The sequence below is a fragment of the Natator depressus genome, chromosome 10, assembly GCF_965152275.1.
Source record: "Natator depressus isolate rNatDep1 chromosome 10, rNatDep2.hap1, whole genome shotgun sequence".
Lineage (NCBI taxonomy): Eukaryota > Metazoa > Chordata > Testudines > Cheloniidae > Natator > Natator depressus.
The window spans coordinates 13012395-13026080 of NC_134243.1; the positions used below are offsets into that span (position 1 = coordinate 13012395).

A 13686-nucleotide genomic window follows, 5' to 3' on the forward strand; every position below is an offset into this window, starting at 1 on the left:
GCCTGCTTCCAGCGTTGTGCCCCAGGTGTCTCCGGAGGGGGGCAGGGTCCAACCCCTGCTGGTGGCCCTAGTAACGAACACCAAGGCGGTGCATCCAGGAGCAACAGGGAGGGGCTGCTATTTTGCCACTTCTCTCCCGCCCCTGCCCCCTTCTCTCCCCCCCCCCCCCCAATCAACTCAGAAGGCTGTGACTACAAGAAAAACCCCTGGTGGCCACATTTGAGAAACACTGCTCTAGGAGGCCAGTACCTTTTGCACATGGCTTCTCTTTTGAATCATGGAGTCTCTCTTTCCTCTGCATCCAGTTTCCTCCTCCTTTATCAGCTTGTCCTGTAGTTAAGAAAGGAGGACACTCTGCTATGAAAGCATGCCCCTCTGTTCTCTCTTGCCCAACTTGAAGAGTCACCTTACAAGTGGAGAAAGTTGGCCTTGTCAACACTGGTTCTCCACTTGTAAGGTAAGTCCCTTCTCTGCATGTGCCAGTATATTTATGCCTGTATCTGTAATTTTCATTCCATGCATCTGACGAAGTGGGGTTTTTTACCCATGAAAGCTTATGCCCAAATAAATCTGTTAGTCTTTGAGGTGCCACCAGACTCCTCGTTGTTTTTGTGGATACAGACTAACACGGCTATCCCTCTGATACTTGTCTCTGTGAATTCCTCCGATTTCTCTCCCCGTCCTCCCCGCCTTGCAGTCTCTAAAACCCAGTGTTAATGTCTGATCTTTGTTCTCTGGGGATTTTCCACTCTCCCAACCCCACTCTCTTTTGCAGAGAAGTTGGAGAAAATTGGTTTTATTTAGGATGTGGCCATCCCATTGTCCTAAAACACTCCCAATTTGAATGGGAGCCATCAAGGTTTAACTACTTTCTGTTGTCCCTAATCAGGGACTACTAAGATACCTGAACACAGCCCTGATAGAATATGACTGACTTCACAAATGATATGAATTCTGGTTGATGTTATGAAATTGTGGTAAGTTGTGCATAGACAGATTCTCCAAATCATCACAAAAAGAAAAGGAGTACTTGTGGCACCTTAGAGACTAACAAATTTATTTGAGCATAAGCCAAGTACTCCTTTTCTTTTTTGCGGATACAGACTAACACGGCTGCTACTCTGAAACAAATCATCACAGTAGTTATTAGTAAATACAGAAGTAAAAAGCTAAGCAGAATTTCTTTAAATAATGGATTGTACCCAATGCTAAGACCATCCTTATTTAGAATTCTATTTATTTGAACTTGCAAAGCATTATTGTAAATATTTCTAGTTAATAGTGCATCCTTCTCCAAACTCTTAAATCACAATGTTTATCACAAAATATTTTTTCAAAAACCTTTAAAATCATATTCTAAATAATTTTCAGCATTGTCTTTAAGTGAAAATCCTGTATATTAAAAATATTCCAAAAATGTATCAATGTATGGGGAGAAAGCTATTTTCTGTAACCATGTTATAAGATTGTCATGGAAAAGAACATATTGTTAAAAATATGATGTGAAGGGAGATGGGAATTTGGGGGGAAAAATGGTTGGAAAGTAGCCCATGGGATTGGGCACTGGAGTTCATCAGCTCTGCTGGAGATTATCAAAGCTACTTCACAGTCTCCAAAACTGAGGCTCATATTATCATTAATGCTGCTACAAAATTCACCAGAGCTGCTCATCAGAGTATACTGTAGTTTTGCAGTATTTGAGTGGCAGAGCTGGAAATAATGAGATGAAGCTGTGCTATCTCAGATTCTCAGAACAAAGCAGAATTGGCAGTGCTTTTGCAGTTGTCAGCTACTGTGGTTGGCTCAGTAGGTAGCTGTTTATTCTTAGCTCCTCGTTCTGTCATATCACTGAATGATGGGAAGGAAGGCTAAAAGGAAGCCTAAAGCCAACCATTAAAAGTTTAGAGTAACATGTCAATGTAAATAGTTTTGATAACACCTTTGAAAAAAGCGTGCCTAAATTATAAATCTGAATGAAGATTGTTCATGTTCTGAGATCCTATGTCTAGCTCATTAACATGTAGCAGAGGGTCAGACATGGTATTGAAACCCTGACAGCAGAACTAAAGAATAAGCAGAGTTGTCACCTTTAAAAAAAATAAAATATCCCTTGCTTGCTGATGCCAATTCTAAGGTGAAAATAGCTCATTGGCAACAAATTTGTTAAATGTAAACAAACAAACAAACAACATTGTAACCTGCTGTGAGCATCCCCTATATAGCAAGGCACAGATGCAGTAAGTTTCATGGCCACAGACTGCCATGAATGTAATCAATATTGCAGGCATGAAATTTACTGCTGGCCAACGAGATGTGCATTTCTCTTGGAGTTGTGACTTGTGTTCTGCTGTAGGCAGCCGTGTCAAGAGTGCCTTAGGTGTGTGGATGGTGACCAGAATGGGTAACCAAGGAAGAGGTTTCAGGTGGAGTATGGGGGAACGGAACTTCCTCCCCAGTATTGTTCTTGCCATGGAAAAATTTAGCTGCATTAACCTTGGTTAAGACCTTAAGCCATTTTTGGAATCTTTTAAAACCAGCTAGAAATATAGTTTTACTCTTATACAGTATCTATATTTTTGCTGTAAGTTTAAAAAAACCCAGTTTGATTTCATTTGCCTTTTTTTTTTTAAACAAAAATCAAACCAATCCAATGGGCTACCAGGGTGGATAATTATAAAAAGCAAAAATTAGCTGTTTCATACAGCTGATTTCTTTACTTAAATTTCAGATTTTTCCTACTTCTGTAGAAATTGCTGTCAAATGGTATTAGATTTTAATGCACATTTAAATTTTTTTTGACTTGGCTATCAAAGAGCTGATCCTAAATTCTTAAATCATGGATTCTCATACTTTTTCATAGTGTGGACTACTACTTAATAGAGAGATTCTTGTGGACCCACCTCCTCTACCATTCACAACTTCACAGACAACCTCACTTCCCTGTTGCAGTCCTATAACATTTGTGCTAACTACAGCAATTGCTTACATACCGAAGTAGTACTGGGGAAGTATTTAATGTGTTTTTAGCTTGAATGCAATTTAGCAGCTGGAAAAAAGGAGTAGAACCAGCGCCAGGTGACCAGTGAGCTCTAGCTGCTCTCGTCCCCTAAGGCCCCTACTCTACTTGCGCTACATTGATGACATCTTCATCATCTGGACCCATGGAAAAGAAGCCCTTGAGGAGTTCCTCCATGATTTCAACAATTTCCATCCCACCATCAACCTCAGCCTGGACCAGTCCACACAAGAGATCCACTTCCTGGACACTACGGTGCTAATAAGCGATGGTCACATAAACACCACCCTATACCGGAAACCTACTGACCGCTATTCCTACCTACATGCCTCCAGCTTTCACCCAGACCACACCACACGGTCCATCGTCTACAGCCAAGCTCTACGATACAACCGCATTTGCTCCAACCCCTCAGATAGAGACATCACCTACAAGATCTCTATCAAGCATTCTTACAACTACAGTACCCACCTGCTGCAGTGAAGAAACAGATTGACAGAGCCAGAAGTTACCTACTACAGGACAGGCCCAACAAAGAAAATAACAGAACGCCACTAGCCGTCACCTTCAACCCCCAACTAAAACCTCTCCAGCGCATCATCAAGGATCTACAACCTATCCTGAAGGACGACCCATCACTCTCACAGATCTTGGGAGACAGGCCAGTCCTCGCTTACGGACAGCCCCCCAACCTGAAGCAAATACTCACCAGCAACCACACACCACACAACAAAGACACTAACCCAGGAACCTATCCTTGCAACAAAGCCTGTTGCCAACTCTGTCCACATATCTATTCGTGGACACCGTCATGGGGCCTAATCACATCAGCCACACTATCAGAGGCTCGTTCACCTGCACAGCTACCAATGTGATATATGCCATCATGTGCCAGCAATGTCCCTCTGCCGTGTACATTGGCCAAACCGGACAGTCTCTACGTAAAATAATAAATGGACACAAATCAGACGTCAAGAATTATAACATTCAAAAACCAGTCGGAGAACACTTCAATCTCTCTGGTCACTCGCTTACAGACCTAAAAGTCGCAATTCTTCAACAACAAAAACTTCAAAAACAGACTCCAACGAGAGACTGTTGAATTGGAATTAATTTGCAAACTGGACACCATTCCATTAGGCTTGAATAAAGACTGGGAGTGGATGTGTCATTACACAAAGTAAAACTATTTCCCCTTGTTTATTCCCCCCCACGGTTCCTCACACGCTCTTGTCAACTGCTGGAAATGGCCCATCTTGATTATCACTACAAAAGGTTGTGCACGGCTGTCAGAGGCAATTGCTTTAGTGACTTATCTATAGTTATTCATCTCTGATTATAAATCTTCCACTAAACAACATATTTGGATGTGTCATTCATTTGTACGGACCAGTCTTTTGGTTTATCTCCTTATTTGGCATTTGCTAATACTGAACGTATTCAAGAGACAGGTTTGTTAGTGTAAGATGGGATTTTCAAAAGCCTGTACATGGCTTAGGAGTACAAGTCTCATTGATTATTTTCTGTGGGACTTGCTCCTAATTCATTGGGAACTTTTGAAATAATACCGTTAGTGGTAATACTGTGTGTTTTTTTCATGTCTCCAGACACTTCATATAGGCCCCAATACAGCAAGGTATTTAAGCACCTGTAATGTACATAGATTTTATATACAGTGTTTGTGAAGCATCCACCTAACATTTTAGCAATGCCCATGAAGTCCTTTCCAAAGATTAAATTATTCAGAATTTTGAGTGGTTGCCTTTGAAGTTATATTTTACATTTTTTAATTTGATTTTTGATAATTTATACTCATGTTGGGACATCCTTTATTTTTTACAGTGGAAATCTAATTGTTCAGACTATTTTCTGGAATGCATTTAAATTTATAAAAAGCATTAATTAAAATTAAATTTAATAGTTCTTAGAAATAGTTGCTAATTAAATTAATTTAGATTAAAGCAAAATTGTTTTTTGACAAAAGATAGGTCTGTCCAGTGACACAAAAAATTGTTGTTTGCTCCTCACACAATTGGCAATACAAATATTGCAAAAAGAAAAGGAGTACTTGTGGCACCTTAGAGACTAACCAATTTATTTGAGCATGAGCTTTCGTGAGCTACAGCTCACTTCATAGCTCACGAAAGCTCATGCTCAGATAAATTGGTTAGTCTCTAAGGTGCCACAAGTACTCCTTTTCTTTTTGCGATTACAGACTAACACGGCTGTTACTCTGAAACAAATATTGCAGTTAGATTATGGGTTTAGTTTAAAATAATGATGTTTTATAGCTTTAAATTTTTTCTAACTTCTCTAGAATCTTGCTGCAGGTAAAAGTTCCCTTCAAAATCAATAGCAGATGCAAAATACTTATAACTTTTATCTTTGGTTCCTGCTATACAGGAGACCTGAATTTGAGTCCTAAACCCAGTCTCTCGTTCAGGGAGTTGAAGATTGGTAGGGGGAGTGAACTGGAAGTGAGGAGTTTTTTTAAATTTTTTCTTAAATGATCTAGCGTTTGGAACAGAGTTAATGGTCTCCAGTTGGAGAATTGACCTACCTTCCTTGGCTAAAGAGCAGGTCATTGTATTGTGGGACTCAAAGGTGATGTTGAGGAAGAAAGTGGGAGAGCAACCCAGAGTACCCCTTTTCTCCCCCACAAAAGCACTTCATACTTAATGATAAACACACCTTCCAACTTCAAAGAAGGGCAGGGGAAACCTGCTTTGGCAAATTATTGTCCTTTCTGTAAATGGATGAACTCCTGAAACAAGCTGATCCCATATGTGATGGTGTAGGCAGATTATGTTTAATTGCAGCTGTAGATGATAAAGCAAACATAGAAGTTGAATGGCATGTATGTGAATGTTACTTCATTTACATGAATTTAAAAAACAGAAGATAGAGAAGTGGTGGGAGGAGGTGAGCTGTTTCTGCACCCTAGCAAAGGACTTTATTTAGTGAGTAATTGAAGAACTATAGATAGGATTTCAAGAAGCACATAATTATACTCAAAGCTAAAATGTGTAGGCAGCAGAAAACTGCCTTTTTTTTTTATCCTGGTAAGGCATACTTGTAATTTTGGGTCTAAATGTGGTACATTACGGCAGTAAGAGGAATTGTATATTTTGTCATTCCTGACATTATACATTGTTTTTTCACTCTATAACAATCTAACCTGCCTAGATATTTCTAGGTGTCATTGTGGTATCTGAACATTAAAAATAGCTGATTACAAAAAGTTTTCAGAGTTTTGAAGATACATTGTCAAAAATTAGTTATTTCCAAAGTTAGACATTTATCATGTTTAGAACATGATACTCGTGTTGGGACATCCTTTGGAACTGGGTGAGTAAATAGTATGTGATTATGATCTCCTAATATATTTTACATGTAGAAACAGCTAATTCACAGGAAGGGGAGCTCTGCTAATATTTGCTATCATGGTAGATCTCTGAACATAAATGCTTTCTCTTTTTTGTATAATCTGTTCTTGCTGAGGAAAAGACCTTCTTCCAACACATAGATCCAACAGATATAATTACAATCCATTATAACAAGAAGAAACATTCCTTTGGGCCTCCAGAAACAGAATAGGCAATCCTCTTGTGAGCTTAAATAAAATAAAATCAGTGATCTATGATATTGGTTTCTGGTTTGGGTTGGGTTTTTTTTTTTTTTTTTGACTACAGGTAAGATATGTTGGTAATTTTGACACTTGCCAGGAACAATCCAGGATTTTTGTACATGCATGATTTTTGTATGTGGCTGACTTTTATCATTTGCAGTGCTTACCTGAGAGAAGAATCCATTCCTTTGATTCTATGTCAGTTGAAATGCCAATCTTTCCATGATGAAGTTAATATACACTGACAAATCAATAGCTGGTGAATAATGTTGGTTAATTGCAGAGATGAAAGTGGGTGGGAAAAGGACAAAACACCACATGTTAGATAGCAGAAATATGGGAGATTTGTTGCTAAGTGTTGTATAGCAACTCATTCTACACGTAGAAGGTATGATAAAGCAGACGTCCTCCCTGAGAGGGGATGGATTCACACTCCCACGGGGAAGATGTGCAAAAGTGAAATTGTTCCTTAGATGCTGTGGATGATGAAAATATGCAAATAACACCAGAACAAACAGGTATAGGAAACACCAACATACAGTTTTCATGTAAATCAATTTGAGGAATATCTGTCTAGCTAAATGTGTTGTTAATCCACCCATCACCAAGTTGTACCTAGGCACCTATAGGTCAAGTCCTTTGTGACTGCAGCTTCCATTAAGAAACTCAGGTATTTCAGAAGAAATGTAATTTCATGAGAAATGTTCTTTAAAATTATCTTTAAAACACTTGTTCATATGTCATAACGATGCCGATGTAGAATACATGAGAAGTAGGAATGAAGGGCTCTTATCTCAGTTTGGAGAGATTTGCATGCGTAACTGCCTGCACGTAGCGAGATTATATATGTGTAGTCTTCTGTGCATTTCAAGAGACATAACAAGTAATATTTCAGTGCAGCTCTGATTTAATGTTTATGGGGTTTTTTTAGTGGTCTTAATGTGATCTTTAAGACTTGATAGCACCTTGTGTGAAGGCTTTGCAGTAACCTGTTACATGCTATATGCCAGAGCATCTGAGTTCAAAGCTCACTTATTAGTTTCCAGGCTCGCAGAATTTGGAAAAGTCGTGTGTCTCTCTTCCTCCCCACCCCCCCCCAATCCACTGCGTAACTCCTCCTTTTATTTCTTCTTGATATGACTTTTCTGTGAAGGAGAAAATCCACAAAGAAGCCAGCAGGTATCTAAGATCCAGAAAGGCCAGTGGATTTGGAGAAAGACCTGATGGCTCATCATTTTCTCAGTTACAGAAATTGTGTGATTCCAAAAATAATGAGGCTTCCAACATTTTAATGAGAGTTTCTTACACTGTCGTTTTTTTGTAGAAGGCAAGTATTTTTTTAAAAAAACAACAAATTCCATTCTTACAACCAAGACCGATATTGTTACAACATTAAAATGGTTCAATTTTCATTTAAATGTGGTGACTGATGTAAATGTGTTTGTGTGTGTGTGTGTGTATACACACAAATTAAAATGAAGATAGCAGTAGTTTCGTTAATTAGGACACTTTAATCTGTAGTTTGTGCTTGTGACAAAAGACCCTGATTTTTCTATGGACAATATTCAAAAATAAAATGAAGCAGTGAATTTTGTTTTGATGGATTCTCTGAGATAAGGTAATACAGATGAGGAGGATAATATGCGTGACTTCAGATTTGATGAAGTGTTGATGTGAACATTACAAACGAGGAAAAAAATCTTCATCCTAGTTCTATATTACATTAAGACAAACAAAAAAATCAGTGCCTGAAACGTATGTTAGAACAGAAAGCATATACAGTCCTGTGTATAGCACAGTAGTTCTTAGCAAAGTTGTCAAATGGCTATATTTGGATGGTAAATCAATAACTTTTTTCTGCATCTCCACATCAATATGTTGTAATGAGTTTTCCCACTGTTGTGGCAGCTTCATTATTTAAATGGGAACACCCAGCATACGACAGCAAAGTAGCTATTCTCTGATAATCGAGTTATCTCTATTCTTCCTAGTCTGATAACGTTTTCTGATAAATTATCATTCATACATGTATAATACAAACTAAAGGCCCCTTATTAGTCAGCTTTTAGTAATCCTGTTGATGATTAAATATAAATCTGACTAAAATGTATTCTTCCACATTAAAGTCTTGTCATAAAAATATTTAGAGTATAAACCTTAAATACTCAGCAGGGCATTCTACATACCTATATCTTACTGTTAGTAGCAGGCATTTTGTTCTATATTTGTGCAATTTTCAGTTATGTTTTTATACAGCACTACTAAATTAAACTTCTGATTGCTCATTACTGTCAGGAATGACTGACTTTAGGGCAGCATGACAAAAACGACTGAACGTTGTCATTTTAGTTTTCTGTTCAACATACAACCGTAATTTGTCTCTAAAAGTTTCACCTAGAAAACTGTAAATCAGAGGGTTCAAACAACTGTTAGAAAAGGCTGCTAGGTTTACAATATGTCCTGTTAGGGGATAATCATGCCGAAAAGATTGGTTGCCTGAAGAGAGAGTCTTTCCTTTCTCTTGAAGAAGCTGAACGCTAATGAAGACATTTTCAGGTAGCCAGCAGATAAAGAAAACCAGGACGACTACAAAAATCATTCGAAGAGCCTTTTGGCGCCGTAGTCGAAGACTCCTGTGTTTGTGTGCTTTTACAAGAACTCGAACAATTAATGAGTAACAAAGACCGATGATCACAAAGGGGATTATAAACCCCAAGGTTATTTCTAACCACTGGATTTCTTCTACATCTGCAAAACAAAAGTAGACCTCTCCAGTGTGCTGCAAATGTACAGCTGTAAATGGCACTAGTGCTGCAGAGATAGATGCCATCCATATGAGGCCACAGCTTAATCTAGCATGCTGCATAGTACGAAATATGTTGGACCTCATTACTTTTGCAAGTGCTATGTATCTGTCAAAACTCATCCATGTCAAAAAGAAAATGCTGCTATACATGTTGATCTGAAGGAACAGAGACATGAAAGTGCAAATTATAGTGATATCATAATACTTTTCATCAAGATTAAAAACCTCAATGAGGGAGTCAGCAACTAAAATCAAATCCGCTACTGCAAGGTTTATGAAGTACAGGTCAGGAATAGTCATCTTTTCCCGAAAACTTATGTTCACAACTAAAATCAGAATGTTTCCCACAAAGCCAATAGGGAAAAGGAAAATAGTGTAAAGGCATGATAAGAAAAGCCCAATAATGTATTGTTGGTGTTCTTCTGATTTATCAGCCAAGATAGAAGACATGCTTTCATTGCATAAATGTGATCCATTTAGTTCAAAAGATGTGCGGTTACAAATAAATGGTGATACTGCTCCTGTGTAAGATTCCATGGTTTGGATCTCTGCTGGAAAGATTACATCGGTATTCACGCTTTGACTTTCAGTGCCAAAATGGTTAAACTGTTGGGATTTCCACAGAGGTTACAACAAGCATTTTAAGGATTTGGAAAGAGGTTTACTTTTTTTTGTATAAAATGTTTAAACTGTTTGGAAATGGAATGGAAGCCAAACCAAGTAGGCTTGAAATTAGTTGAAATTTATCAGTTACAGAAAAGTAAACCGTTTAAGAAATTTGCTATTTGTAAGATGCCATGCACAAGGCAAATGAGAAAATTAATGTTTCAGATCATGTAGGACCTTTTTGAACTTAATGGTAGTTGAATTGCACGTACACAAATGTTTCTTCACAAATGTTCCTTGTTGCAGATTGGAAAATGGCAGAATTTTAGGTCTGTTTGTTCCTTTTAACAATTACTGAATATCCTTGGACCTGCAATTAGTAAATGAAAAATTATTAAACTCATGCCTAGATGATTTATTTTAACTTTTTTAAAGCTCGGGCATTCTATGGTATATGGATTGTGGGTTTACACTTACATACACAAGTGATTGTGTGTTTAGGAACATGATGCTTGAATACATATAAACAAATGTTCAGCAATAAAAAGCATTTAATGTACATGAGAGAGAGATTATTAGGAGCGACCTGATCAGACATGTGCTAATCAGGAACTCTTAACATTGATAAATATGAGGGGGGGATAAATCAGTGAAGCTGACCCATGAATCTCTGGAGTAGCAGAGAGGAACTTTCCTATGTATCATATTCCTTGTTTTCCTAGTCAAATAGCAAGCTTATTAAGTAGCATAGGCTTTGGCTGCAAAAATGTTAGAAAAAATCTAGACAGATGGTACCTTGGTACCTTCTGCTTGCAGAGAAAGAGACAGAAGGAAAAGACATCTTTTAAAAACTCAAGATAATGTGAATTTGTATTAATTTATACCATCTTCATGTTTAACCTTATTTTCTTTGCAATAAATTATACTGCATTAACGTCCATAATGGGAATGGAGTTGAAAACAACACACAAGCGTGAAAAATAAGAACTTTATATAAATTTAATTTTATATGTAAACTTGAAATCTTGGCAAAAGTTTCCAAGTTTAAAAAAAAAGGCAAGAAAATGGTCAATTTGAATATTTTTATAGTTGATTTTATCTAATTTTGTTTTAAAAATAATAAACCTTTTAGTAGTAAGATGATTACATTCTATTCTGTACTATAAAAATGAAAATGTATACCTGTCAAAGACATGCAAAGATATGCTTGGGTAAATACATAAATTAATAGATGCTTTATCTTTTTATTATTTTTAAATCTTAGTAATTTAAAATACTGGCGGTGCACATTCCCAGGAGAGAAAAAGATCAGGCTATTAGAACTGGACAGAATTAAAATATCTTCTATTATGAAATTTATTTTTTGACTTAATGACTTAAAAATCATTCCAGCTATTGCTAGTAGTTAGCAGAATATATTTTGAGGCATTATTGCAATGCAAGTGTTTGTTCATACAAAAGCATTTTTATGAAATTTTGTTTATCAGAGGTCATTCTGATTTTTCAATTAGAGATCTAAACATGCCATATATATTTGAATTGTTGCCTTTTTCTGAAATATTCATAATAGAAACAATTTTTGTTCTTGAATAAGGTGATAAACTGCTTCAGATGCAATGAAGGGAAAATTAATGTTTTAAAAAATTAATGTTTCAGAAAGGTAGATCTGTAAAGATAATCTAACTATGCATAAAAATCCATCAAAAACCAAACCAATACCTTCAACGATTACATTGTTTGTAGCTATGTAAAGTGTTAGAATTTACCTTTGATTCCTGTGTGTCCATCCACAGTCATTTGTTCGGATCTGATTTTCTTCCAAACACCATAAGGCTAGCTTATATTCAGATACATTGTTAGTGGATATGTTAATTTCAGCTATACCAGCAGTCAAAACTTTTAATGTTATTTAGGTGATACCAAGCTGCACTGAATGTCACCTGTTGAGCAATTCAGTAACAAAAAATCCATATAAAAGCATATTCTGTTAAATAAATGACTGTCATTGTTTTGCAGCAAATGCAGATCTTACTGCAGATCCTTGGTAATAAAACATGGCTTTATAGATTCCCAGGGTCCTTCTAATTTGTGTTCATTTGAAGTGGTGTTGAACAGGCTTCCTTAGGCTAGAATTAACCCCATTTTTGCTGGTTCCTTTTCTTTACCAGTACTAGACATTAATCTTTTCCCTCATATGTATCAACTATCTTTATGATGCTTAATATAGCTTTCATTTTACCCTTCCCTTGTTTTTGAGGGTGGATAAAACTGTAAATTCAAATGCTCATTGAGCACCAGTTCAAATATTAATTTTGAGTAGCAGTGAAACATATTTTACTGTGCATCTATAGCAATAGTTCAGTTTATCTAAGAGTTTAAAAGACTTTCACAGTCCAAAGAGAAGTATTAGAACTTCAGAAAAATAGTAGTCTAGTTAATGAATGAGCTGAAAACTTGACTAAAATTTTCCGATCCTCTTTGAGAGTCCTATTTCTCTGTTAATCCTTTGCATTTCATTTTCCATATGCACATGTATCCTCAACTTGACTCTGCTTAGTTGTTCTGCTTAAAACCACCTATATGAAATAAGCTTAATGATGCAGTTGATTTGGAGAATCAGTCTTGCTTCCAAACCCCAGTACGGCAGGTGGAGTTTTGCATTTCCTCTCCAGGGGAAGAGAGCTTAGCTGACAGTTGCACAAACGCTACCTGCTGGTTGTCAGAATTGTTCTATCATAACTGGAAAGAAAGTCTTAGAACATTCTAAAACCAGATAAATGTTTTAAACCCTTATTTCTCATTTGAAAGAACAAAACTAAAGTTTATATGCACAATGTTCAGAGCTGTTTGTTTTACTTCTGTTTTTATATTTATGATATGACTTTTATTGTAAAATGCCTCTCATTGCTGCACTTCTATACAGTATTCTGTAGCTACTCTCCTAAGGTAGGCTGCAGAAGGTCTTGTTAAGCATGTATCCTTGTGTTCAGGATTTTCAGAAGTTCAGATTACAGGTTCAACTTGGGATAGAAGTAGTCAGCCTGATGCCTTTTTTACATGTTTACAAAACATTGTTAAAATTCCCTGAGTTGTTTTGGTGTCTATTTTATTTTATTTTTTATTTTATTTTATTTTATTTTATTTTAAGTAACAGAGGAAAGAGATTTGTTTTCTTGTGTAAAACTTGAGTAAAAGGGCTTTGCACAGAGAAGGTAAGTGGATGATGGGCATTTCTTAGCCCCGTTGTAGCAAAAATGCTGCCTTCCTGTGTTGTGATCAGTTATAGAGGGGACAGCATCACCAAAATAAAGGTTTTGTTTAAGACGTTTGTTTTCCAAGTTCTAAACATCAGTTGGCTTTATATTAAAATACATAATTTTGTAAAAAGTACTAATTCTTTTGGCATTTTGGAGAAAACAAACATTTTTTTAAATGGCCAAGATATTTTTTTGAAACTCGCCATTAAGTAGCTTTTTTTCATAAAACAGAAAAAAGTCAAACACAGCATTGTTTTATTATAATTTTATGAGTTCTATATTCATTACAAATTTTTTGTAGTCTGAAGGGGTTATGCTCCACTGAAGTTTCTCTGAACTTTTCTCAAAAAAAAAAAAAAAAAAAAGGTTGAAA

General features: G+C 36.6%; 2 protein-coding genes across 3 annotated transcripts in view; one reads left to right on the plus strand and one right to left on the minus strand.

Annotated features, from left to right (window-relative positions):
- CHLSN (cholesin) overlaps positions 1 to 13686 on the plus strand; it is a 196280-nt gene that overhangs the window by 27038 nt on the left and 155556 nt on the right. The window lies entirely within an intron of this gene.
- Positions 7746 to 12641, minus strand: GPER1 (G protein-coupled estrogen receptor 1). The gene is made up of 2 exons (XM_074965234.1): positions 11823 to 12641; positions 7746 to 10426 (listed from the first exon to the last, which is right to left on the minus strand). Exon 2 carries the CDS (start codon positions 9985 to 9987, stop codon positions 8911 to 8913), a length of 1077 nt encoding a protein of 358 aa, XP_074821335.1. The 5' UTR covers positions 9988 to 10426; positions 11823 to 12641; the 3' UTR covers positions 7746 to 8910.